Consider the following 27,201-nt stretch of genomic DNA (forward strand, 5'->3'; position numbering starts at 1 on the left):
CACTGTGACTCTCCAGAACCAGGCAGTGGTGGGTGTTGAAGTTTTTTGCACTGGGGCTATTGCTGACCCTCAGGTGGTGTTACATACCTACCTACCCTGGCCCTCATGTCAAAAAGACACTCTTCCTTGGGCATAGGTGGGAGGCTCAACCATCTCCCCCACTGCACATGAGCTTCTTGAAGACTTCTTCCCAGTGAACACCCATTTAGGGCTTTCAGCAGGACCACGATGGGGAAGGGCATAGGGACCCAGCGACAGGTAGTATGGTGAGGCTCCTCAGAGTGGTTTCCCTGAACCCCTCATTCCTTTCCCAACTAGGCCCCTATCAGAGATGCCTGCAGACAGGCCCAGCAGTCAAACAGGATCTTGGAGTAGGAAGAGGACCTTGAGCATTTTTTCCTGGCTCTGCTCCTAAGAGGCTGTGTGACTTCTGGCCACACTATATTTCTGCACCTGTAAAACGACGACAGTTTCTTCCTGTGGCCTCTAGCAGCTAGGGGGTGGGGGTGGTAGATGAGATCATGTGTAGGTGGTTATCACAGTGCCTGCCCCCACAGGAAAAAGAAATGTTACTCCCATTATGAGTGGGAGGCACTGCTCAACTTCTAGTGCACATTGGGAAGTGAGGTGCAGAGAGACCAGCCTGGCCTCACAATGAGCCAAGGTTGGGCCTTGCACCCAAACCATACATGTGTCACCTCAAATGTGGGCTCCTTTTGTCTTTACTCCCAGGTGAGGTTGGTCTGGCCGCAGGCAGAGGCAGCAAGAGAAGGTCTAGTACTTCTTGGTACAGGTTTTCTGAGTTTTCTGGAGGATTATAGTACCCTGCCTGTTTCCACATTTTGCAGAGCTTGCTTGCTGGCTTCTGTTCTGCGTCTCTGAGCCCACCCCTTTGGCTGGCAAGTGTAGAGGGAGCGCAGGGCAGACTGGCTGCACATCTTGTCCTGGTGCAATCTCAGAGCTCATTGCTGATGTGTGGCTTCTGTAGGGCCATGCCCCAATATTGTTCAAGTGGCCCCAGAGGGACATCCTGCCCTGGCCAACACTATCTCAGTGAGCCATGACGACAGGTGGGCAGGACCTTCCTCCTTAGCTAGGCTCCTACCTCAGTGCCTCCATCATGTGTCACTGAGGAAGCACCAGGCAGGGAGTCTGGGCCAAGTGCTTGGGGTAAGGCTTGTCCAGCACAAGCATGTCAGCTCTGAAATCTGGGTGAGTGGGAAGTTTTTCTTCTCACTTTACCTTGGATACATAGTCTTTAATTTGGCTCCGAGTAAAAGCTGTTAGAAGACTTTCCTACGTGGCACATTCTAGGAAAGCAGCCACCATGCCTCCCACTACTCTCCACATGATACTGTGATCTAGGGTGCAGTGGAGACTTTCTTGGTTTACCTACAGTTCTGGCCAAGGCCAGCCTCATGATCAGTGAGTGGAAGGGTACTAATGCCCTACTGTCAACAGCCAAGGGCAACAGCATCCCTTAGCCTAAACTTAAAGACCTGGGAGGCTTCTTCTTTAAGTGGGGCCACAGGCTTCTGTTGGGAAGATTCTGCACCTCATAGGACACACTGGTCCACTCCTGAGGTCCTAGGAGGGGTTCAAGCAGCCTGCACACCAGCCCAGTACTAGGGCTTCTGCCCATTTCAAATTACCAAATTTGAAATGTGGTAGTAATTTCAAATTACCAAAAGCCTAAGCATGTGGTTAATTACCACCAGAAGGAAGTTTCCCAGGCAAAATTTATTTCTGAGGAGGAACTTGCACCTAGGGAGACCTTAGGATCCTGTATAAAATCAGGACTGAACCAAGCCTCAAGTGTCTTCTTTTACCAGCCTTCTTGGGAATAAAAGGGAATTAAAAACCAAAAGAACATGAGCAGATGGTTTGTAAAGAGTTGGCTTTATTTATTACATTTTCACCTTATCTCAGTTATGCCATTTTGGCGTCCACAGTGACCGTCCCTGGAAGCTGGAGTCAGCCCCCATCCACTGTGGTCATTAACCACAGAGCATGAGCCTCACAGCCCCACTGATGATTACAAGCTACAGGAAGGGCTCTGGGGTTCCTGATGAGGCCCAGCACTCTCCAGATCATAGCCCATAAGCCTGGGAACTGCTGCCCTGCCTGCCAGAGGCTGCAGCATTCCCATGGGTAGAGCTGAGCAGACTAAGTGCAGGGAAGGTGTCAGGTCTCGGCTCAGGACCTGGTCTGACAAGGCCACGTGTGATATGGTTGTACACCCTGGACTGGGGGTGGACAGACCAGCCAGGCCCATCCTGGTTCTGTGGCTGATTTGCTGGGTGGTTTTAAACAAGTTGCTTCTTGTTCCTTGGCCAGTCTGCTTTCTGGTTAACACTGCCAGTGAGGACTCCTAGGAGCCCTCTTGACCAGTTGTTAAGCTTACCACTTCTACCAAATTATGACCATGTCTCTGTGCTTTGGAAGCCACGGTGTACCTGCTATTGGTGGGACATCTCTCTCCAACAGGGCGGCACTTACCCATGGTGCTCCCTTCTTAGAACTGGGGCACCCTCTGCCAAGAATCCTTCAGGCTTGTAATGCCCAAATCTGCTGCCCCTGCTGCCAAGCACTACCAGGGTCCTGTCCCCTGAGAGGGACCTCCCAAAGGTCTTAGAAAAGATTCTAATTCCTCAGATCTAAATCACCTATTCTTTCAAACAGAACTTATTTTACACATAAATGTGAGTCTTTTTATATCAAACATTAGAACAGCTTACGAAAAACATGAGCTCTCTGACCCTGACTGCATCATAGCTCTAGAGCCTGCACCCTTCTCTTTTGGGGAAGTTGAGAGGAGATCGGTGGCATCTTGTCATTTACCTTACTTGCATTTGTTCCTAAGCACAATAAAAATAACTCCTGTAGAGGTCATTCTGCTATCTGTTCTGAAAAATATAAGTGGGAAGTTTTCAGTCTAGAGGGTAGTGGTGGCCTGTGAACACCAAATAAGTCACTGTCTTTTCATGTCCGAGCACCTGCCACAGTGCCTCCTTTTGCTCGGGCTGAGTGAAGAGTCAAGGAACTATGGAGGACCAGGTCCATTGACAACTGGACAGACAGACATCACTTCAGGGGTCTTCCACATGTTTGCCTCATTTGGCCAGGCACAATTTTATAAAGCTGAAGAATCCCAACCTCGACAGCAAAAAAGGAGCAGAGAGACTAAGAGTGTCTGCGAGGAAATTCATCCCTCTCTTTTAAAAGTAGCTCTGTCCTAAAAAAAAGTACTTTAAAAAGGGAAGACAACTGTATCTTCCAGAGAAAAAGTTTTAAGTTGTTCCTACCCCTGACCATGAGGCGACATGCTAGTGAGTCACCCACATCTACCAGAAAACACATGGTCTAACCCCAGCCTCACACCCTACCAGCACAATGAAACCTAGTCCTTTTAACGTTTGTGCTTCTAACCAATTAAGACATTCCCTTGTTGGGGAACAGGTGGGATCACTGCAGCCACCTATGGCACTGAGAAGGAGCAAAGGTTAAAACAAATGTTACATAGACACATGAGGACAGTCATTTATCCTTCTAGCCTCTGGCCTTCAGCTGAATAAAACCTCACTTCTACAGTTAGATTGCCAATGCCAGAATGAAAAGCAAAATTTCAAATTGGAAATTTCTAGCACTTTACAAAGTGGAATGAAAGAATATGAGATTAAAAAAAAAAAAAAACAAAGGCCCACATGCCACAGCAGCACCCATGATGGATTCGTTATTCCTCTTTCCTTGGCAATTCCAGAGCATGGTTCTTCCCGGTGCAGGGGAGACATGGCTCAGAACAGAAGGGCCCCCATGCTGCCGACCTCGCTCTGCTCCTTTACAAAGATTTCAAAGTACTGGTAGATGATTGTGACTGCCAGCAGGATCCCAGTTCCAGACCCGATGGCACCCAGGAAGTCAGCCAGGACGGAGAGGGCCCCAATACATAGCCCCCCGAAGGCAGCGGCAGTAGGGATGTACCTGGGGAGCAGGAGATTGGTCAGCAAGGTGCCACCGTGCAGATACCTCCAGCATAGCCCACCCCTGACTCAGGCCACCTGCCTGCAGGGCAGGGCACTCTGACATGCTTACCACTGATTTAGGAACCTAACTCCTGTAGAGGTCACTCCACTATCTCCTTGAAATTTCACCTACTCACACACCTTAATGGTCCAGACTAGGGCTTCTGTCCAGTAAGTGGCCATACAAGCCACATGTGGCTAGTGAAATGTGCCTAGTCCAAGATGAGATATTAAAGATGCCACATGAGATTTTGAAGACAACATAAAAATATCTCATGGTATTTTTTACATTAATTACAAATGTTTACTTTTTTAATGTGACTAGTTGAAAATTTAGAATTTTGTATGTGGCTTGCATTTTATTTCTCCTGAATCTAGAGGCTTCAGAGAATTCTCAATAGGAGAATGATAAAAATTGCCTAATGCCCCTGCTAGGGATAGGAAAAACAATCTGAAATTTAAAATGCTGATTTTCTTGTGGATACAGGAACCTTCTCTATCCTGTGACCAAGGATGAGATTTAATTAACCCAGAAATCCGTAAGCCCTATCAAGATGCTCGAAGTGTAAGAAAACCACAAACAGAAGAAAACCGGTGGGACCTAGGGCCAGCACTCACCGGTTGAGTTCATGGACCATGGAAGTCTCTCGGTGGCCCCTCATCACCATCTGCTGCTCCTTCAGCTGCTTTGCAACCTGCATAATGCCAGAGAAGACAATGTTCAACTTTAAGTTGGAAATTGAAAGTCAGGTAGACATTTTATGGTGGCACTAAACACTCACAGGTTCCCTTTTTTAGCATACTAACAATATATAGATAACTTAAAAACTGCTGCAAACAAATCATATGACAAAGTCTAGTTTTAGTTTGGCTCCAGCTCCCCAGGCAAACACTAATTACTGTTAGACTCCACTTACAGCCATATACACTTTGGCCCAATGAGGAGGAAATGGCTGTGTTCAGACCACTTTTTTCGGAAGAGGTGAAAAGTCGAGACCTCTTACACCAGTGACAGACGAGAACTACTGTTTCCTGGTTTAATTAAATTGTAACTTATACTTACATCTTTGGCAGAGGAGCCTGAGACCTCTATCCATGTTTTCGAGAAGAATGCACATGAGCCCAGCATGAACACTATGTACACAACAGCATGGACAGGGTCTTCTAACACGGAGCCAAAAGATTCTGGAGGGGACAGGTAATAGCAAAGGCCACCAACTGGATAAGCACGTGCTGGACCCCCAGAAGACGTATCCTGGGAAGAATACACAGAAAGCCTGTGAGTGCTGTTTCATTATGCCTTAGCATAAGGACAAAAGTAGTTCTGAGCAGATGAAAAGGAATACAATTTTACTCAAGTGTCCACAGTGCAGTTTTCTTTCTTTTTTTTTTTTTCACAGTGCAGTTTTCTTACTGAAAAGAATACTTAATGTGCTGAATTTGTAAAAGTCATGATTAGAAAGTAAAATGTTTGGTCACAAGCAAGACATATAGATGCACACCACTGCAACTAGCCACAGAATTGAAACTGATTTCTTTAAGCAGCCATACTTACAGACCAAGTGCCCAGCAGGCTGACCAGCAGGTTGCCACTGAAGCGGGCTGACAACATCTGGGAGATGACATACAGGTTGGACACCAGGGCAGACTGCAGGATGATGGGGATGTTGGAGGTGTAGAAGAGCTTAATGGGGTAGGTGTTGTACTGGCCTCGGTAACGAGCTGACTTAATAGGCAGGTCCACTCGGAAGCCCTGAGAAGCCAAACAGAGCAGGGCGTCCTCAGTGCCTCATTCCAGTGTCTGCCCAGACACAACCCAGCTGGGGACAGCCAGGCCTACATTGATTCCTCATTTCTTATGCCCCTTCCTGACCTACCACTATGCTTGGGGTTAGTTTAGCAGAGGGTTCCCAGAAAGACAGGCTTAAAAAATGCACCAAAGCCCAGCACTGTGAAATAATCCTGTTTTTATCAATGTCCACCACATTAAATCTGCATCGATGTGGAATATACAAAAGCCTGAAGGACATGCCCAAGTAAGTCTTAACAGTGGTTCTCTTTGGTAGTTCCTCTCCTATACTTTTCAGAGTGGACACCATGGCCTCCACCTCACACCCCAGCTCTTTACAATGTTTTAAATCATAAACAGAAAAGCTAGGCTTTTGTATGAATACAGCCTCTCTCTCTGAAATCCTTGGAAAATAGAAAGGTTTTCTTTTATTTTTACAAACTTGCAGTGCCTAGAACAGGACTCAGAATATAAAGGATTTAAAATAAATTTTTAATGATCTAACCACAAATACCCACCAAGCTTACTGTGGCACTAAAGTTTATTAATTAGGCATCTGCTTAGAAGTCTCAGCTGAAGAAACAGACCTGTCTTGTCCTCAGAAAAAGCACTTGGAAGGTACACAGTACCTTTCCACAAGCACTGAACTGTCTTCTTCACTGCTATCCCTTCTTTTTAATAAATATCAGAATGCAAAGTGGCTGATGAAACAAATACAAAGGCTAATGCAACTACAGAAAAGCAACTGACAGGTCTCTTATTCAGAAGAGACACAAACTAATAAATTGGAAAGGTAAGAGCTCTCAAGAGGAAGGGCCTTTTCCAAGAAGACACTACCTACAAGACTATAAATTTTGGATGAGGCTTTAGAGCTTAAGATTTTTCACTTCTCTCTCTTTTTAAAGATTTTATTTATTTTTAGAGACAGGGGAAGGGAGGGAGAAAGAGGAGAGAAACATCAATGTGTGGTTGTCTCTCGTGCACTCCCTACTGGGGACCTGGCCTGTAACCTGGGAATGTGCCCTGACTGGGAATCGAACCAGCAACCCTTCGTTTTGTGGGCTGGCACTCAATCCACTGAGCCACACCAGCCAGGGCAGAGATTTTTCACTTCTCTTGAACAAAGAACTTAAAGATGAATCTTCTTTATCCACTGCTGGTCCCAACCCAAAGGAGCATTAATTTCAGAAATGTTACATCTGCCTCAGTTTTGTTTAGTTCAGGCAGGTACCCATGACTCAATGGAACACACATATCCAGCTCCTATGGAAACTTGCTCCTTTTCAAATGCCATCCCACCACTTCAATACTATATGATGATGTACACCACCCCTGGGGTGTGGGTGGGGGTGTGCACACCAAGGCATTCCAAAAATTAAATGTGGACTATCAGAGCTCACCATGGTAGGTCTGGACGCACCTGGAAATAGATAACCACTGCAAAGACAAAGATGGTAGCAATCAGATTCATGAGGTTGGGTAGGTTCTGGCGATAGAAAGCCTCTCGAAGGGCTCGGACCTTGTCAGTGCGTGTGGCCAGCAGATGAAACAGTGCAATGATGGCACCTTCAAATTCCATCCCTGTTGGTGAAGGAGGGGACACATGTGTTAAAGAAACAAACAGCTGCTTAGTGGCCAAAGAGAGTGAAAAACAGAATTATTTTTAAGATTCACAGTGTCTACTCCTTTAACCACAGGGGTACAGTGGTGTTTTCTCATCCCTCATTTCTATTTCTTCTGTAGAGATTTCAACCTGCAGAAACCGGTTCTACCTTTCTGAATTATCTCATTTTGTTGGCATGTATGTCAATAGCCACCAGATATGTGGAATGATCATCAATTATAAAATCATAAAAGCAGGATCTGCTGAACTCCAGCTGAAGGGGTCCTACACTGAAGAGCAGGCTCAGAGCTGCTCTGTTCATTTCCCTGGAAAACCCCCAGGCAGTAAAGCATCCCCAGCTCTGATGTGCAGGCTGTCTCTGACAAGACGGGGCCTGACCTCTCTGCTTTTTTCACTGATGATCGAGCAGAAAGGATAACATGCATGCCCACCACAAGGCCTGATCCAGTCAGAGTACACACCCCTATGAAACAGTGCTGAACACAGCCAGGAAGCAGAGTAGCTTACTGAGGGACCGAAGGAATCAAGAACAAGAATGGGTGCCAGACCTGAGGACTAGGCAGTAGAGGGCAAATGAGAGGAAGCTGGGAGCACATGGCATTTGTAAGGCCTAGAAGTCTTATAAATTTTCAAGAAATATATTGAAGTTAAACAAAAATAATCCCCCAAGCCCTAGCTAAAGAAAGAAACAGGAGTACTGTATTACTTCATGTCCTTCCAGGACAGTGTAATTATCCCACAACAAAAGTTTGGCAGCCTACAGGGAACCAGTGCTATATCCAAAACTGTGTTCTGTGGGCAGGTGAGATGTCCTGGTATTAGTACTGTGAAGTGCGCCTATGTACTACTGCCCTGCGAGGGCACTTTCCTCAAGTTTCTAACACATGACAGTGGAACTACCTGCTGCTTCTCCACTTGGCTGTTACTGGACCATTTGGAGATACTGGCATCACTGCTGATTTCTTTTTGAAGCCTCCAGGATGGGGCTTCTGTGGAAGAACTCTTTCCTAATTACCAGCACTTCCTCAATTCCCATCCTCTCTTTTGATCAGGTGACAGCATTGGCCTGTTTATAACCAATGGACAGAACTCAGATATCTTAAAGCTGAAGCCAGGATAAAGCCTTATTTCATAGAGGATGATACCTGGGTTGCCCAGAAAGGAAGAGGAACTTGTTCACGCTCTGCCAACTCTCAACATTCCCCCATTACCTCTGTGGTCTCAGCTGACTACTCTCCCTCTTGCTCATTCTGTCACAGCCACATATGCTGACCTTGAACACACCAGGTACATTCCTACTTCAGGGCCTTGTACCTGCTGGTTCCCCCCAAATAAAACATTCTTCTCCCAATCATAGGGCTCCCTTCCCTCTTCAGGATTTCAATTACCCAGATTAAGTCTGTACAACACTCTTGGTATTCCCATCTTCTTCCTCTGCCTTGTTCTCCTTGGTACCTGCAATAATACCTGACATACACATAACACATGGCTTGTTCACTTTGTATTTCCAGTGCCTGGCCCTTAACAGGCACCTGATAAATATTTGTGGAATGAAAGGCAATCCCAGGGTCTGGGCTCTAGTTCTCCTAATTTTCAACAAAATTATTTCTTGAAATTCACCATTTGTAGAATCTCTGGCAACAAGACAGGGCTTCTAAGTGTTAGTTTTACTTCACATGGCTGTAGAATCACCCTTCCTGGTGGCACCTTCTCTCCAGGCAGTTCTCAAACATTGCCAGTTGACATCATAACACTGCATTCTCTGTCTTCCACTTCAATCTGGGGTGAATTCTTCCATCGAGACTCTAGTTCCCCTGCCTCACTGGCCTGATCCTGAACAGAAGTGGCTGCTTGGCTCCACTTTGGTTCCATCCTGGTATCACTTCCTTCTAACTCAGGATGTCCCCCACATCAGTTATAGTATGATCTTGCCGTATACCTGGACTCCTACCCTTTATCCTCCTGCCTTTCACATCCATTCCAGAAAAGCCCTGCTTTCTGGCCCCTAGTCTCCCCATTTGCCTTGGATTTCCTATAGTTCCAGGAAGTGCCCAGGGAAGAATCAAATCTCATCTTGCCCGCTCTTCTCTGACATTTCCTCTTTTCTTTGTAATCTGTTTGGCACTTGTGGTCTTCATGTGCCCAGGAACCTAGCTTGAGTCTCCCTGAGATTATATGGTCTCTGGAGTCAAGGACTCTGTCTTCAGCATTCAATTCAACCCCCCCCCCCCCCCCCACAAATGTGCATTAATACTTATTTCTCAAAGGATTCTTACAAATAAATAACATATTTAATGATGAAGAATGCTGACTGCCTTTCCTAAGAAATCATACTTCTCCATATGTTTAGAAATTATTAAAAACATCTCTGAAACAAGATGTCCTTGGCACTTTTTGTGGGTATAATATAGAATGCTAGCATTTTATAGGTATGTATTATGGGCCTGATGTCATGTCACTTCATGTTATTTCTCATTTCATCCTGGCAAATGAGGCTCAGCGCTAGAGGGATTTGCCCAAAGCCACTTATATACTACTAATAGGAACAGCCAGAAGGTGAACTCCAAGTTTAGGCCTCTTTCACAAAGTTGCCTCTTGTATGACCAAGGATGTTGGTTCAGTGATTTCATTTTTAGAAACATATTCACTGAGAGCTATTGCCAAAATACATAACCATGAATGTATGAGGCTGCTCACGGTTTCTTTTGTAATAACTGAAACTAGAAATGTCCTACAAGTCCACCAGAAGACTGGTGAAATAAATGCTGCTTCGTCCTTGCCATAAAGTCTATCCCGTGCTAGGAAAAATGAGGCAGGATTCTGTATTCTTGCATGGCAAATATCTGTGAAATACTCTGACATGGAATATATAAGTTATGTACTATATGAGAAGCCTGTCTGTGTTTAAGAAAATTTTGCCATTGCACAGAAACATCAGAAGCAATGGACCTAAAATAGAGGTGATTTTTCCTTGAATGGAGGAACTTTCATTTTCTGCTTTGCACATGTTGGTACTTTTTACTGACTCCTGTCCCCAGGAAAGCCCAGGGCCCTTACCTCGGCCAGTGTTGACAGTGGTGGGGCTGAACGCTTTCCACACGATGGTCTCACAGATGTTAGTTGCAATAAAGAGGGAGATACCAGAGCCCAGGCCATATCCTTTTTGCAGAAGTTCATCCAAAAGTAGGACAATTAAGCCAGCAACAAAGAGCTGTAAAAATTAAAAAATAAAAGTAAAGAAACCCAAGTAGACCTCATTCCTTCTCCCTACGGGCATGATTCTTCCCTTTGTTAGTAAGGGGCTTCTCTGATATAAATGCTAAAGACTGAATAGACAACAGACAGTAAAGCTCTCTTCTGGGTGAGTTTAGAAGAGCCAACACAGGTGGTTTGGCTCCTTCTAAGTAAAAGTTTCTTTTATGCATGGTTCAGGTTTGTTATTTGGAAAGTCGAAGTGAGTATGAGGAGCTACTCAGAAAGGGCAAATGTTACCATAACAATTACCTGAATGGTGATTAACAGGCAGATTCCAGCACCCATTTCAGAAGGGTCCCCGTACATTCCCGTCATCACATACACAATAGACTGGCCAATGGTAATGATCATGCCAAATACTAGAAATCAAAAGAAAACTATGTTCTCAAAGTAGGACATTACACAGTCATGGAGGAAACAGTTATTGAACACCTACTCTGTGCAAGGCATCAAGAAGAACAAAAATGAAGAATACTAATAGTGCCTCCAAGGAGTTTGGTCCAAGAAACACCCAATAGTCAAAGTACACAGTAAATCAAATGCCTGTTAACACAAGGTGAGCTCCTTAATTTCACCTCCTAAATGTACTTTCCTTTCAGTGATGGGAAGAGGAAAAGAGTTGGAATATGACAAAATAGTTTTTATGGAAAACAAATCAGGGACCAATATCTACTGAAGACAGCATCCAAACTCAAGATTAAGTTGCTTGGGTTCTGGAGAGCTCCTGAGTTGAACTACATGCTTGGGCCACCTCTACAGGCTAAGTCCAGAACACAAATGTTTAATTCTGGAGTAAAGGGATCTCTTTCCAGTTTGTATGTAATCTTTTTTAAAGAAAAAAACCCCTCACGATGGCATCAACATAGTCATTTGTCCCATTTTCAGAAGCTTTTCTTTTTGTAGACTGTTTTTGTTTTTTATATCATTATATTCAGTACTTCATTGTTAGGTACAGTGGAATTGACACATTTTTACTGGTTCTACAATACTAAGTGAATCTCTAAGTATGAGTTTGGGCTTCAAGTTCGGCTTTTCTGTTTAGTTTGTCAAACTTGATTAGTAAAATAAAATTGTATTCCAGAGTGCCCATGAAATGTAGTCCCTATTTGACTTTTAAAAAGCTGTCAAGACCAAAGAAAAAACAGGAAATTTGTACTTTTGAAAAATAATTCATGTATATATTTTAAAACCCTGATTTGTGCCTGAAACTTACAAGTTTAAATTAGATTAATCTTTTTTTCTCAATTATTGAACCTACTAACTTAAATAGATTTCTTCCATATGCTGGTGTGGAAGAAAATATGGCTGGGTAGAAAACTCAATCACTTCCTAATTAATATATTTCAGTTCAGTCAGAGGCTGAACATGCATCATTTTGATGACTGGTCATTGTTAATAGTGACACTTATTTGCTGTGAGGCAAATATTATCATTCCCATTTTTACAAATGAAGCAACTGATAAGAGCTGTCATCTAACTTTGTCCAAAGTCACAAAGCTAGTAAATAGCAGAGCTGGGTTGAGAGGGTCACCTTTCCCCTAAGTTGAATCTTTTTCAACTCCCAGAAGAAAAACAACACCTGCCCAATACCTATTATGTGCCAGGACTGAGAGATGTTCTACAAATGTGATTCCGTTGAATTCTTATGACACCTCTGAAGTACACACCACCTCCTCTTAAGTGGTTAAGGACATGTGGCTGGTGGAAGAAGATCTCCAAGCTCTGCTCCTTCCACGTGATCATAGAGCCTTTGGAGCAAGGGACATACTCCCCGCTGTCTTGTCCAGCCTCTCCAAGTACCAGGGCTCTTCCAAAAGTTCCATCTGTCTCTCTAGTATTAATAAATTCATAATTGGGAAAACATCTTCTTGTCAATTTCAAGAATTAGTGCCTCTAAAACAGAATAATCTACCTATGTATATGTTCCAATAAAAGACTTTCCCTTCTCAACCCGTTTTGATACCCAAAATGGCAGCTTTGGTAATTTACCAGCTGGCTTAATTCTTTGCTGGGAAAAGCATTAAGCTCAGGCAGGGAACACCTTGGCTTGTAAGTTTCCAGCATTCACAACTTTTAAACAGTCTCTCACAGTGTTCACTTAGATTGCCAGTAATATTTTTGGTAAAGATGAAATATTCTGGGCACAGAACTGAATCATTAGTTTTGTTCTTTCCATTGTTTCACCATTTCACCAACCAGGCTCCATATTATAACAAAAACAATCCCACCCATCTCCCTCCCCAGCCCCAAATAATACAATAAGAACCCAAAACTATTGTGCATCCATGCTATGCTGTTAAAATGAAGTTAATACTATTGGGAAGAAGGCTGTGGGTTGTGGAGCTGCTCTCTGAAACTCTACAATGTTTTTTTGCTCTCCCACACACCCATAGAAGGCCCTTTGCTTTTCTCAGCAAAGTACAGAATGGGTTGCTTGAAACACTTTTCCTCCCTCCCCTCCATTGGGATGGGTGTGCAAACTATACTACATGGAACAGCTTTAAAGCACTTGACTTGTTTTAGGGCACAGAAACTATGCTGGTTCTTCAAAGGACACCTTCCCAAGCTATCTCTATCGTGTCAAGACAAGTAGAACTCCTTCCCCTCTCCACCTGAGACCCACAGTCAGATGAGAGAGGGGCTGGTACCAGAAGAGTTAATCTATGTCATCTTTTTTTTGTCATCTTCTGAGGGCTATGAATGCCATGTGAGCCTTTCCTCACATAAGGATATGAAAACATGGAGGCATTTAACACTAGCTTCCTTGACAGGTAGCAGGTCAGCCTCATCAAAGTTTTTCCATTTCATCAGGAACACGAGTTCTCCACTGGATTCTGTAGCTCCAATAATCCATCCCAGCTCCAAACCCTGGGCAAAGCCTCATGGCTGTTCTGACTCTTCTTTCTTTTTCTTTGGTTTACTCTCCTCTTCCTGTCTTTAGCTTTGCACTTGCCTCCCTCTGATTTACCTGTCTTAGGTGCTATTTTCTGTGACCGTAGAAACTCAGCAATGAGGTCAGGACAATACAGGTTCTCTTCTGGTTCCCAAGTGTTGTTCTCATCTGAGAACACCTTCCACTTTAGTAACTACTCCACTTTGCTCTTTACCACTCCACAGTTGAGAACTTTTCCCACCACATATTCCTCTCCCTTCTTTTTTAGCACCTACTCCACTTTCTTCTTGTTTTGTTTTTTTCCCCATAGTTGCCACCAGTTTTCTGGTATAAAAGAGGGCGCTGCTCAGAGCAGTGCCCAAGAGCATGAGAGGAATTGCTGTCATGGTACTGGCATGTTGCATTAGGCAGGATGGAAGAGTGGCACCCAGAAGAACAATAGACCATGTGATCACAGTTGAGCCCCTCACTGAAGTGGTATACCACAGGCTGTGGCTAATGGACCTCCCCCTGAAAAGTGCTCTGTTGCTAACACAGGCCTAGGAGCACCTGCAGGATTGGTGAGCCAAAGAAGTTACACCATACAAAGAAAAAAACTGTTCTGATGCTCTGAACTTTATAGCGAATTCAAATTTTCAACTACAGAAATTCGAAGATCATTCAAAATCTCACTTACACTTCTGGGCTCCATTGAAGAGGGCTCGGTCTTTTGGGGTGTCACCAACTTCAATTATTTTGGCGCCAGCTAAAAGCTGCATGATAAGGCCAGAGGTGACAATGGGAGAGATACCCAGCTCCATCAATGTGCCTGAGGACAGAGGAGGCAAAATACAGCCCACATTAGCTTGGAAAAGCGACACATTATTAAGAAAATTAAATGAGCAAAATTTGACTGTACTACTTTTATTTTTATTTTTTTAAAGATTTTATTTATTCATTTTTAGACAGATGAGAAGGGAGGGGCAAAGAGAGGGAGAGAAACATCAATGTGTGGTTGCCTCTTGCACGCCCCACACACTGAGGACTTGGCCTGTAACCCAGGCATGTGCCCTGACTGGGAATCAAACTGGCGACCCTTTGGTTCACAGGACAGTACTCAATTCACTGAACCACACCAACCAGGGTGGACTGTGTACTTCTTATACAAATCCAGTGTGCTTTAGTTTGCTAGCAGCATTTAATTTAGAGACTAACCCCAAAATATCAATGATTACAGTATAATTCATTTCATTCTGTTCAGTCTGCCAGGCCACATCTTAATTCTGTTTTGGATGTCATGTGGCTTTTAAACAGATAGCTGCATTTAAATTCACCATAAACAGATTCATTCTGGTCTTACAGAGATAAAAAAAAGGTTAGTCTCTTCATCAGTAATAAAAAGGCTAACATTCAAATATTTTCCAGAGTTTGAAAAGGAAGCCTGTATAATTATATCTAGTTGTGGATAAATTACTTCCATTATGCTAACATACTTCCAGTTGATTTGAAACTTAATCTGACTATATTTAAAACATAAGTTAATCAAAAGCAGTACTGATATAAACATTCAAAACCCTCCCCAAGGTAATTAGAGCATATAAAACATTCGGTTATACATTTTTGACACATATGTGTAACCTATAGATATGAAAAAGATGCAGCTGAGAAACAAATTACATATTCTAAAGGTTATCAAAGCACAAGAAAAGACAGGTATAAATATTATGACTTCATTGTTTAAAAAGTATTCTAGTTTTTCTGTTTTTTTTATTCTCTGTGATGTAGACTTAATCTTGTTATTACAGGCTTTGTACTGCATTCACATGCAATTCTGAATATGCTATGCCTTGGTGCTGAATTTGGCATTCATTAAGGCTATTCAGTACAGCACACTAACAGTCTTCCCGAACACTCTCTGAATTCCACATAAAGCCAAAGCCTGTAATTTAACTAAAGGAGGTGAGTCAAGCCCACACTGTATAGAAAGAGGTGCAGAGAGCCAGAGTTCTACCTCTGTTAGAGGCTAGAATCACTCTTATCCAATAGAAAGGGTCGGCAGAATCTGAAGACATGATACCAAACAGGGGGATCTGGAAAAAAGTAGAGAGAAAAGGAATCAGCACACTTTCTTCAGCCCTTTCTGACCCCCACCTCCACATGAGAACAGGAAACCTGGGCTTACCTGGCAGCATACCAAGAAAATAAAGAGAGTGATAGCAGTCCACAGCACTTTCTCCTTAAACTGAATCTATGTAGAAGAGAATGGATTAAGTCAACAAGTTATTTTCATAAACAAATTAATAGAAATGGACTCAGATCAGACCCCTTTGCCTGATCACCAGAAGAGTAAGTCTTGAACACTTCAAACCAGGTACCAAACATAAGTACCAAAATAAAAGAACATGTATTGCAGGCTTTCTATGTACAGGGAACATATGCAAAGACTTTGATACGCATCATCTCATTTGATCCTTGCACCACATAGCATTATTATTTTTACTTTACAATGAGAAAACTGAACCTTAGAAGAGGTAAGTAATTTGTCCCAAATCCCACAAATGAAGTAAATTTGAGTCCAAAGGGTGTGCTCTTAACCACTAGCATTAACAGTTTAGGAGCAGATCCAGATCACAGAAAATTGTGATAGAAAGGGATTCTTAAACCAGATAAGTCCTTACAACATATGATCTACCACCATTCATTTGAAAGGATTTTGTAACTGACAAAATCTTACTCTGGAATCAACTAATTTGGAATTTGTGATTGTTTAATATGTGGTATATTTTCTATGAATTAAGGATAAAACAATGTACAATAATAAACAATGTGGGGTAGGAGGGCAGGGAGAGTTGCAAATTTAACTTACTAATAGCATCTGTCTACGACTTTTCACATCTCGTCAGGTATGTAAGTAGGATAGGTTACACTTCAATCATTTTACAGATGACTAATAAGAATTATTAGAAGTTTAGATGCCCTGTCTAGATCCCCTCTAGTACTAAGCAGTAGAGTGGGAATTTTTCTGGGTCTTCTGCCTCTAAAACTCAGCATTTTCATTAGTACTTGCTGCCTACACTGCAAGAACAGCTTTAAAGGGTTTAACAAACACAGTCATATTGTGCAGACTAAAGATTTTTATGTGGAAATGCCTTTAGAGTGACAGTATTAAGTAAACAAAACTGTGTTCTTAAAATACTTTTTAATTTGAGGGGAAGAGAAGTCTAAGCAAGCACCAAGCCAGAGTCCTGGCTCTCTGGTCAGAATAGAAGTTCTAGTCACTGTCTACCACGTTAGGCCATGATAACACAACCATACAAAGGTGGTGCTAATTCCATGTCCAGATACTTCATGTGAAGTTTAGGGAATTCACAGAACTCTTCCTCCTCTTGAGAATGCTCCCATCACAACACCTGCCATCACAACACAGCAAGGAGGCCAAGGGAAGGCTAATCAGTAACATAACAGGCTTGTACTGAAATAATTCTTTAAGGGAAAAAAAGAGTAGAGAATTTTTATAAGACTCCTCATTTGTTAATAACCTAGTCTCTGCTGGATGGGGCCAAATTCAACAGCAAAACATCAAAAGTTGTATCTAAGTCTTTTCTAACTCTACCTTTTAACGATCCCCTAAATCCATCCTTATCTCCTCGCCCACTCCCACAGTTCACCCTCTACTGCAAAAGCCTTTAAACCACTCCAATCCTCTACCCTACTTCCAAAGCAATTTTCTAATCTGTTTGGCTTATTGCTCTCTACCTACTCTTTATGTTCTTCTCAATACTGAACCATACCTAACATTCTCCAGCCTGCTTGTCTTCAGTGCCTTTGCACATTATATATTCCTTATGCCTGGAGTTCCTTTCCCTTACTTCAAGGAAATTTCTATTCTTCCTTCAAAACCATCATCGAACATCACATCTTCCAGGGTTAATCCCTTCTGATGCCACTGCTATACCCTGCACATATTTTCACTGCTCCATCTATCACACTTAAGCTACAAGGCCAATGTCACAGCTAGTAAAAGGCTGAGTAAAGGGTGGGTCCCAGGCTTGCTGGCCTCCAGAACCATACATGCCCTTTCTACTGTGCTGGGGGTAGGGCAGGGGGGAGAGCGTTGCATATTAGCCCATCGAAGGCAGTACATATGTGGGTTATTTATACAATATAAAACAGTTTTACATCCAAAAAAAAAAAGAAAAGGATGCTCCAAGAACCCAAGTGTCTATGTTGATGTCAAGTACATATATATGAATGCATAAACAATACTCTGAGAAGAATGTGAAATCAAAATATATTACTATTCTTTGAATCCAGTGAGCCCTGGCTGGTGTGGCTCAGTGGTTGAGTGCCTGCCTGCGAATCAAAGGGTCACCTCTAGGGCACAGGCCTGGGTTGTGGGCCAGGTCCCCAAGTAGGGGGCATGCAAGAGGCAACCAACCACACATTGATGTTTCTCTCCCTCTCTTTCTCCCTCCCTTCCCCTCTCCAAAAAAAATAAATAAATAAAATCTTAAAAAAGAGAAAAGAGAACCCAGTGAAACTTTTCTTCATTGTCTGACTTACAAAGTAAGCTTTACTTACTTTGGCATCACTCACTATCTTGGCCTCTAGCTACATAGCAGCAGAAATTGTGACAAAGATTCAGTGTAAGTCTACATTTCTATTTTTCCATGTTTCAAAGTAAAAAGCAAGGTTCACAAAATGCCTTTACTCTCAGTTAATTTGGCAGCCTACATAAAGCTCATTTGTAGAATGAGCTCATTTGTAGAGAATGAAGTGACTGCTCTTAGCTCCTTTTAGCAGCTGCTTACAAAGAGCATCTCTATAAAAATCCAACTCATGATTTTTTCCTGTTGGAGGTGAAGATGGAAGGGTAACCCAAGTGAGTATCCTGAAGCTTTTGAGGCCTTACTCATTCACTGCCAGAATAAATTTTTGGGACAGGGCAAACTCTGGGCTTTGTTCACTGGACTAACATCCACAAAAGATGCTCCGAGTACAGCAAGATGATTTAGGTGGAAATTCCCACACAAGAAGGTCACCTTTCCACAAAGCTCAGGAGTACACAAAACTACACTCTAGGGGAAAAAGAAGGGAGAGAGTTTCCATTGGCGTGTTGAAACCATTTTAAATTGTACTATAAACATCAAGCTCCCAGAGTTTCACGAAGCCTTCTTTATCGGCGACTTGGGGAACTCACCTTTCTTTCCGGCTTCTGAATTTCAGGCAGGATGACACAGAAAGGCTTGATGACTTCCAGAAATTTGACTTTGATGGGAGAAACAAAAGAAGAATTAGAGCTGGGAGAACCTTTCGCGCTACGCAGGCAAGCCCTTCCGCCCAGATTGTGTTAGGGCAAGGGGCAGGAGAGCAGACCGAGTATTGAAACGCTTGGGGATCCTGAGGAGGGCCTAGGACCCCAGCAGGCCTGGCGAGCGGACACCTGCCCAGACCGGTGAGGGGAAGCGGGAATGTGATCCACTCCGGCGGAGTTGGGGCTGCCCCGAGGGACTCACTCGCCATGGCGGTGGTTGCTTGGGCTCCGGGTCGTGCTTCTGCTCCACTACACTCCGCGCGAGGCGACGCTGCCTTCGGCCCAGCTCGCAAAGGGGTGCAGCACCTCCACAGAGAGACACGTAAGTGATAACGCTGGGGTGAGCGGGGCGGGGCGGGGCGGAAGCCAGACCCGTGCAGACCTTAGGCCGCTTCCGCTTCCTGCCACGCGCTGAAAGCTGGTCCCAATGCCACACTGCAGGGCGGAGACCACAACTCCCGTCATGCAGCGGGCCTCCCGAGGCCAGTCCCTGAGAGGGACCTCAGGAGGCAGGGCAAGGGTGGCTGCAACTGGGAGTGTGTGGCTGAGACTTGGTAACACAAGAGCGCTTGGGGCTTGCTGCATCTCAGGAGGTGGAAGCAGTGCAGGCTGGCAGAAAAACGGACACAAATGGTAGATGATGCCTGAGCCCTTAGCTCTGCGAGCGAGGCAGAGTCTGGAGTCACTTCCATTCCTTTTACTGCACTTACAACATTGAATCGACTTAAGCTCCTTTGAGCAGGCTTTGTTCCAGCGTCGACTACAGTGCCGGCCCCTAGTAGGCGCTTGACTCCTGGGACACACTCGTTAGTCGAGTTATTCAGCCCGTCCTGGGCCCCGGAAATAACTCCTGCTGAGCCCCTGCCTTCTGAGGACGAATGGGATGAGTGCACGGAGAAAAAGACAGTCGGAAGAGCAGGGTCAGCTAAGGAAATGGTCGGTTCCCTTAGGCAATCCCGGGAGGCTTCCTGGAGTAATTCAGTTACTTTTGTACTAAACCCAGACGGATTCCGGCGAGAAGAAATGAGGAAGGGCGGTGCTCTAGGTTGAGGAAACCGTTGTGTGGGAGACGTGGTGGTGTGACAACTTAAGGTCTATGGGTAAAGAAGGCCTGTTTGGCTGAGGCAAAGGTTATGTAAAAAAGAACAGTAAGATTTAGTGTTGGTGGAACAATGGATAAGAGTCAAGGGATGCTAGATGGACAGTTTGGATTTATTTTTGATGCACCTATAATCAAGGGTAATATGCAAATAATATATTTAAAAGAAAGAGACTTAATGCTGTGAACATTAGAGGAGGAGGAGGTGGTGGGCGCTATGGGCTGGGGATTAGGGAAGATTTTAGGGAGCTAAATCCTGTCCTGGACCGGTAGAAGTTGGAGATGCAGATGTGTCAAGATGCTTTTTTGCAATAATAATTTGGAGATTGCATTTTCTACTTTTTCTTTAACTTCCAGTTCTAGCAGGTAGCCAAGAATTGTAAATCCCTTTTCAGGATTTTGGTAGGACAAGAAATCTCCCTCTCTCTCTTTTTAAGGTTAAAAAGATCTCCCCCCCCCTTTCTCTTTAAAATAAATTTTAATATAAACTCGCTGGTTTGTACTGACAGTTTTAGGATATAGTACCATAGAAAATTGGCCGCCTGTTGTAGTGACATTGGAGAAACATGACATAGTTTGGTCTGTGCCACTTTAGGGACTCTGCCTAAATTGCATGTGTTAACAAAACACTAATTGCTTTTGGAAAATAAATTATTACAATAATTTAGTTAGTACTTTGGAAGAAGCTTAAAATAATTTTATATATTAAATATTTGAAAACTTAAAGCTCCCCAAAATGTTATTAAAGTGAGAATAAAGCAATAAAAAAGACTTAGAAGGTAATATCAGGATATATAAGTAAGTATAATTAAGCATTTCCACAAAAATATTTACTAGAATTTCTAAAGGAATAATTATGGACATGGGTACTATGGACCCACTTGTTACAAACCAGATGTACCTCAATGCGAAAACTTTTTGGAAAATATAATCAAGGCAATACGTTTTAAATCATCCTTAAAGATACTTCATTTGTTTCACATAAAAGTGTTTTCACCCTGATGGGCGTGACTCAGTTGGGTGTCGTTCTGGGAGTTGAAGGGTCGCCAGTTCAATTCCCAGTCAGGGCACATGCCTGGGCTGTGGGTTTAGCTCCCAGTTGGGACATGTATAGGAGGAGGCAACTGATTGATGTTTCTCTCATGTCAACGTTTCTCTCCCTCTTTCTCCCTTCCTTCTCCTGTCTCTATGACTAAATAAGTCTTTGAAGAAAAAAAAGTTTTAGTATTTTGCTTAATCTTACCATTTGCAACAACATGGATGAACCTAGAGGGTATTATGGTACGTGAAATAAGTCAGACAGAGAAAGACAAATATTGTACCATATGATTTCACTTAAATGTAAAGTCTAAAGAACAAAAATGAACAAACAAAATCGAAACAGACTCATAGGTACAGAATACAGACTGATGGTTGCCAGAGGGACTGGGTGAAGAGGTGAAGGGGTAACCCTTCACCTTTAGTACAGATTGGTAATACAAAATAGTCATGTGGATGTAAAGTACAGCATAGGGCATACATAGTCAATGATGTTGTAATAACTGTATGGTGCCAGGTCAGTACTGGAAATAGTGGGGAAAGCACTTTGTAGAGTGTATGATTGCCTAACCAATATACTGTGCATCTGAAACTAATACAAAGTAATATAGAATGTAGACTGTAATTGAAAAAATAAAAAAAAATTATTTGCTTAAAATACAAATTTCAAGATTTTGAAGTTAACAGTTTTTGTTGATCTTATGGCACTTAGAACCATGTTTAATACAATGTATTGAACTTTTGCTGGTATGCCAAAAAAATTATATTTCATTGAAAAGTATTCCCATAAAAATGTCATTGGGATATTTTACAACAATGTTAAAAAAATCATTGGATTTTGTACAAAAAGTGCCAGTGTTAATGCTGGAGAGAATCTTGAGTTCTAGCCAAAAGTTTAGAAAAAAATCTGGATGATTGAATTTGGCACTAAGTTATCAAATTTAATTAATTTTGGATAAAGCAATATAAGACCTAAGTCAAGTAATTCATATTTTTCTCAATAAACTTATTTGCTATTACACATCAAAGAACTGCAAATTATGTAATGAAAAGTGAACGTTGATGGACAGCTTAAAGTGCTAGAGCTCCACAAGCAGTTTGAAAATCAAACTGAAGGTCTGTATGTTCACTGTAATAGAAACAGAAATGGAATGGTTAGCCATTTTGAAAGATGTTTTCAAGAGTTTTATCCTTAATAAATGATGTTTTAATGGAAATGTCAATAGTTATTTTAGGGTTATGCGAAAAATGTTTATTAGAGCTCACATTATTTCGATACACTGTAAAATGACCCAACATATGTAAACTGTTGTAGTCTGTTTAGGTGGTTATAACAATGCCACAGACTGGAAAGCCAGCAGGGTTTGGTTCTGGTGAGAGCCTTCTGGGTTGCAGACTGCTCTCTTCTTGTGCCTTCACATGGTGTGTAGTTTCTACAAGCATTTTGATTGTGGCCTCTCCCTTACAGTTTTGAACATGGTGGACTCTGGCAGGATGGTTGTGTCATTTATTCCATTTACTAAACCAGGGAAATCAGGATGAGAGTAGGTGGTCTACTCTGACCCCCATGGTGTGTGTCTGTGTGCTCGTGCATGCATGAGAGAAAGATAAAGAGAGAGAGGCAGAGGCATAATTGTGAGTTTGGTTTTAAATATAAAGTTTGATGTGTTAGCAATTGATCAGACAAGAGAGGTCATATAAGCAGAACTGGTGCTTAGAGATGAGTTAGGTTTAGAGGAGTGTGAAGTCATCTTCTATAAGGATGGATGTGATTTCCAAGGGAGAAAGTATAAGGAAAGACTCTGGGAGTGGGGGAGGCACCCATGTTTAAGGGCAGGAAGGAGGAGAAGCAGTTAGGACACTCAGTGGTTCAAATAGTAGACAGTTGAGTATAGTGGGTTATTCTTTTGGTAAGCTTTGAGGTATACTGACTAGGATGAAAATTTGTATGTTGCTGTAGAGATTCCAGAAATTAGTATAAACCAGATGAAGTCCAGGTAACAATATATTTTATTGCTCCACTCCCCTAGAGGTGGTGCTGTGGCCCACAAAATCCAGTATGGCTCATCACCTTTACATTTTTTTGTGCCTTTTAATGCATAACCTGTAAGTTGAACACATTACTTCTGTTGACATACCATTCATTGACTATAACCTTGTCTATGACCACACATTTGAAAAGGGGGCTGAGAAATGTAGTTTGATCCTGGAAAGTTACGTGTTGGTTAAAAATCAAAATTACCGTTGGAAGAAGAGAAGGGATATTGGGAGATAGATGATAAAGAGAAATGGGGCTGTGAGAAGGAAGAGGTGGAAGGAATATGGTAAACTTTTGGGATTGGACACAGATGAAGAGTAAGGCTAGGAGTGACGCTGTAATTGAAGAAACCAGTCTTCATTGTGGTTGTTAATATTGTTAACCTAAAAATAAAACCTCTTTCAAAGTGAGAGGAAAACAGCATTTGTTTTTTGGGGGGTCCAAAAGAGCTTTATTTATTTTTTTACTATATTTTATTGCTTATGCTATTACAGTTGTCCCATTTCCCCCCCTTCACTCCAGTCCATCCTGCCTACCTCCTCCCTCCCACATTCCCCCCCTATAGTTCATGTCCCATGAGTCATACATATAAGTTCTTTGGCTTCTACATTTCCGATACTATTCTTAACCTCCCCCTGTCTATTTTCTACCTACTATTTATGCTACTTGTTCTCTGTACCTTTTCCCCCTCTCTCCCCCTCCCACTCCCCTGTTGATAACCCTCCATGTAATCTCCATTTCTGTGGTTCTGTTCCTGTTCTAGTTGTTTCCTTAGTTTGCTTTTGTTTTTATTTTAGGTGTGGTTATTAATAACTGTGTTTGCTGTCATTTTTACTGTTCATATTTTTTATCTCCTTTTTCTTAGATAAATGCCTTTAACATTTCATATAATAAGGGCTTGGTGATGATGAACTCCTTTAACTTGACCTTATCTGAGAAGCACTTTATCTTCCCTTCCATTCTAAATGATAGCCTTGCTGGATACAGTAATCTTGGATGTAGGCCCTTGCCTTTCATGACTTGGAATACTTCTTGCCAGTCCCTTCTTGCCTGTAAGGTCTCTTTGGAGAAATCAGCTGACAGTCTTATGGGAACTCCTTTGTAGGTAACTGTGTCCTTTTCTCTTGCTGCTTCTAAGATTCTCTCCTTCTGTTTCATCTTGGCTAATGTAATTATGATGTGCCTTGGTGTGTTCCTCCTTGGGTCCAGCTTCTTTGGGACTCTCTGAGCTTCCTGGACTTCCTGGAAGTCTATTTCCTTTTCCAGACTAGGGAAGTTCTCCTTCATTATTTGTTCAAATAAGTTTTCAATTTGTTGCTCTTCCTCTTCTCCTTCCAACACCCCTATGATTTGGATGTTGGAACGTTTCAAGATGTCCTGGAGGTTCCTAAGCCTCTCCTCATTCTTTTGAATTCTTGTTTCTTCATTCTTTTCTGGTTGGATGTTTCTTTCTTCCTTCTGGTCCACACCGTTGATTTGAGTCCCAGTTTCCTTACCATCACTATTGGTTCCCTGTACACTTTCCTTTGTTTCTCTTAGCATAGCCTTCATTTTTTCATCTAGTTTTTGACCAAATTCAACCAATTCTGTGAGCTTCCTGATTACCAGTGTTCTGAACTGTGCATTTGATAGGTTGGCTATCTCTTCATTGCTCAGTTGTATTTTTTCTGGAGCTTTGATCTATTCTTTCATTTGGGCTTTTTTTTTGTCTTGGAGCTCCTTTTATGTAAAGGGGCGAGCCTTGGGTGTTCACCAGGGCAGGGCAACTCCTGTCACTGCGCTGTGATGCTGTATGTGGGGGAGGAGTCCAATAGGGAGCAATGGTGCTTGCTCCACTCTCTGCGGGTTTTCAGTCACTCCCTGCACTACCCACAATCTAATTGGGCCCTTCTGGTGCTGCTTCCCGAGTGGGTGGGTTTGTGTATGTTCTAGGATCCTGTGGATCTCTCCAACGAACTCTCATGTGAGGCTTGGAGTTTCTCCCACTGCTTCCTCAACCCCCACAGGTGTTTTCAGTCAGAGGTTTGAGGCTTTATTTCCCCGAGCTGGAACTCTGGGTTGCTGAGTGTGTCACCTGGTCCACCAGCTGCTGCCTTGCTGCGAGTCCTCTCTGCCTGGATGCCAGTCTCCGCCCCTCCTAATGGTCTGGATGAATGTTTCTTCTTTATCTCCTTGGTTGTCAGACGTCTGTACAGTTCAATTTTCCGTCAGTTCTGGTTGTTTTTTGTTTTTAAATTGTTGTCCTTCTTTTGGTTGTGCGAGGAGGCACAGTGTGTCTACCTATGCCTCCATCTTGGCTGGAAGTCAAACAGCATTTCTTTAGATGAATAAGAGTAACTATTTGGGCAAACTGATTCAGGCAGAAGCCCAAATAGTGTTATGATTAAGAGACAAAGGCATTGGATATTTATGAGAAAGGGAAGGGGAACAATTACATCAACAGAAGGAAGGCATTTCTATTGGTGCAAATAAATTAACAGTGAAATTCTAAATGTTTTTAATTTTCAGTCCAGTAGTTATTAGTCTGGTAATTGTAATATTTGCTTTTTTTTGTTATCTTTGTAAACAGGGTTTTTCTTTGCAAGACACCAGGTTGCTTAGGCCTAATCCAAAGGTTATTTTGACCCCGTGTTTAAAACATTCCGATGATTTGATATATGAGATACATAAGGCAGTTCCTCTGGCATGGCAGCTCTGGCTCCATTTTAAAGTGGTTCTTTCAGCAGATACAGGCATTCTGTGTTTTTGAGGCAGAAGCTCATCAGAAGGAACAGAAGGGAGTTAGGAAAAGGAAGGCATGCAGGAGGAGGAGACCCTCCTTTGATCTCTGATCCCCAAAGTGATTCTCCCACTTTGGGAGAGATTGGAAAGTACCCAAGAGACACCCAAACCATGACTGCTTGGATTAGCCAGAGTTTTAGAAGAACCAGTGGGATATCTATCTGTCTGTCTGTCCGTCCATCTATCATCTAACTTATCAAGAAAGGGAGAGAGATATCATTTCAAGGAATTAGCTTATATGATTGTGGAGTTTGGCTGGGCAAATGTGAATTCCATAAGGTAGTCAAGCAGACTGGAAAGTCTTAGGCATGAGCAAGGAGGCAACCTGCAGGAACTATTTATTCTCCCACAGGGAAGTATCAGTTCTGCTCTTAGGGCCTTCAACTAATTGAATGACACCCACTTACATTATTGAGGATAATCTTTTTTAATTAAAGTAACTGCTTGTAGATGTTAACTACATCTACAAAATACCTTCACAGCAACATGTAGATGAGTGTTTGACTGAATAACTTGAGTGCTCTAGCTGAACCCGATTGACACATAAAACTCACCATTACATTGTTTAATCCAAATTCAAAAGCCCGGGCATAGGATGTTCACATGGGAATTACCACCAGATACAAATCCAGGACTTAGGTTTTGGATTGCAGAGGTATCAAAAAATTTTCATTCTAATAGACTTACAGGAAGTCCAGGGAGCTCAGAGAGTCCCAAAGAAGTTGAACCCATGGAAACACATACCAAGGCACATCATAATTACACTACCCAAGGTTAAAGATAAGGAGAGAATCTTTTTTTTTTTTTTTTTATTGTTATTCAATTACAGTTGTGTGCCTTTTCTCCCCATCCCTCCACCCCACCCCAGCTGAACCCACCTCCCTCCCCCCTCTCCACCCTCCCCCTTGGTTTTGTCCATGTGTCCTTTATACTAGTTCCTATAATCCCCTCTACCCACTATCCCCGCCCCCACCCCCCACCCCCGCCCTGGCTATTGTTAGATTGTTCTTAACTTCAATGACTCTGGTTATAATTTGTTTGCTTTTTCCTTCTATTGCTTATGTTCCAGTTAAAGGTGAGATCATATGGTATTTGTCCCTCACTTCCTGGCTTATTTCACTTAGCATAATGCTCTCCAGTTTCATCCATGCTGTTGCAAAGGGTATAAGCTCCTTCTTTCTCTCTGCTGCGTAGAATTCCATTGTGTAAATATACCATAGTTTTTGGATCCACTCGTTTGCTGATGGGCACTTCGGTTGCTTCCAGTACTTGGCTATTGTAAATTGTGCTGCTATGAACATTGGGGTGCACAGCTTCTTTTGGATTGGTGTTTCAGTGTTCTTAGGGTATAATCCCAGCAGCGGAATGA

The 27,201-nt window shown here is 42.7% G+C and overlaps 2 protein-coding genes and 1 pseudogene across 6 annotated transcripts in view; 1 reads left to right on the forward strand and 2 right to left on the reverse strand.

Annotated features, from left to right (window-relative positions):
* Window positions 1–4,645, forward strand: part of RUVBL1 (RuvB like AAA ATPase 1) — a 71,800-nt gene extending 67,155 nt beyond the window's left edge. For all 5 annotated transcript variants that reach the window (XR_008425284.2, XM_053912574.2, XM_053912576.2 and 2 more), the window contains one exon: window positions 4,510–4,645. Coding sequence is in view for 1 of the 5 variants with exons in the window: in XM_053912576.2 (XP_053768551.1) it covers window positions 4,510–4,546 (37 nt within the window). In the remaining 4 variants the exon portion in view is untranslated. The remainder of the gene's footprint in view (window positions 1–4,509) is intronic.
* Window positions 1,881–19,252, reverse strand: SEC61A1 (SEC61 translocon subunit alpha 1). The gene is made up of 12 exons (XM_053912578.2): window positions 19,079–19,252; window positions 18,763–18,830; window positions 15,745–15,810; window positions 15,574–15,652; window positions 14,260–14,391; window positions 10,940–11,049; window positions 10,493–10,646; window positions 7,232–7,392; window positions 5,578–5,775; window positions 5,086–5,277; window positions 4,641–4,717; window positions 1,881–3,981 (listed from the first exon to the last, which is right to left on the reverse strand). The coding sequence occupies exons 1-12, from the start codon at window positions 19,083–19,085 to the stop codon at window positions 3,795–3,797; spliced, it is 1,431 nt and encodes a 476-aa protein (XP_053768553.1). The 5' UTR covers window positions 19,086–19,252; the 3' UTR covers window positions 1,881–3,794.
* On the reverse strand, window positions 11,824–13,987 carry LOC139440331 (chromobox protein homolog 1 pseudogene; annotated as a pseudogene).
* Window positions 19,253–27,201: the final 7,949 nt, after the last annotated feature.

This window comes from Desmodus rotundus, chromosome 10, assembly GCF_022682495.2.
Source record: "Desmodus rotundus isolate HL8 chromosome 10, HLdesRot8A.1, whole genome shotgun sequence".
Classification (NCBI taxonomy): domain Eukaryota; kingdom Metazoa; phylum Chordata; class Mammalia; order Chiroptera; family Phyllostomidae; genus Desmodus; species Desmodus rotundus.

Excerpts from the sequence above, each read along its gene's own strand:
- SEC61A1 (XM_053912578.2), bottom strand. Across the intron at positions 14,392-15,573 it reads GATTCTAGCCTCTAACAGAG|GCACATTGATGGAGCTGGGT; the intron begins GTAGAACTCTGG and ends CTCTGTCCTCAG. Across the intron at positions 5,776-7,231 it reads CAGTGGTTATCTATTTCCAG|GGCTTCCGAGTGGACCTGCC; the intron begins GTGCGTCCAGAC and ends TTGGCTTCTCAG.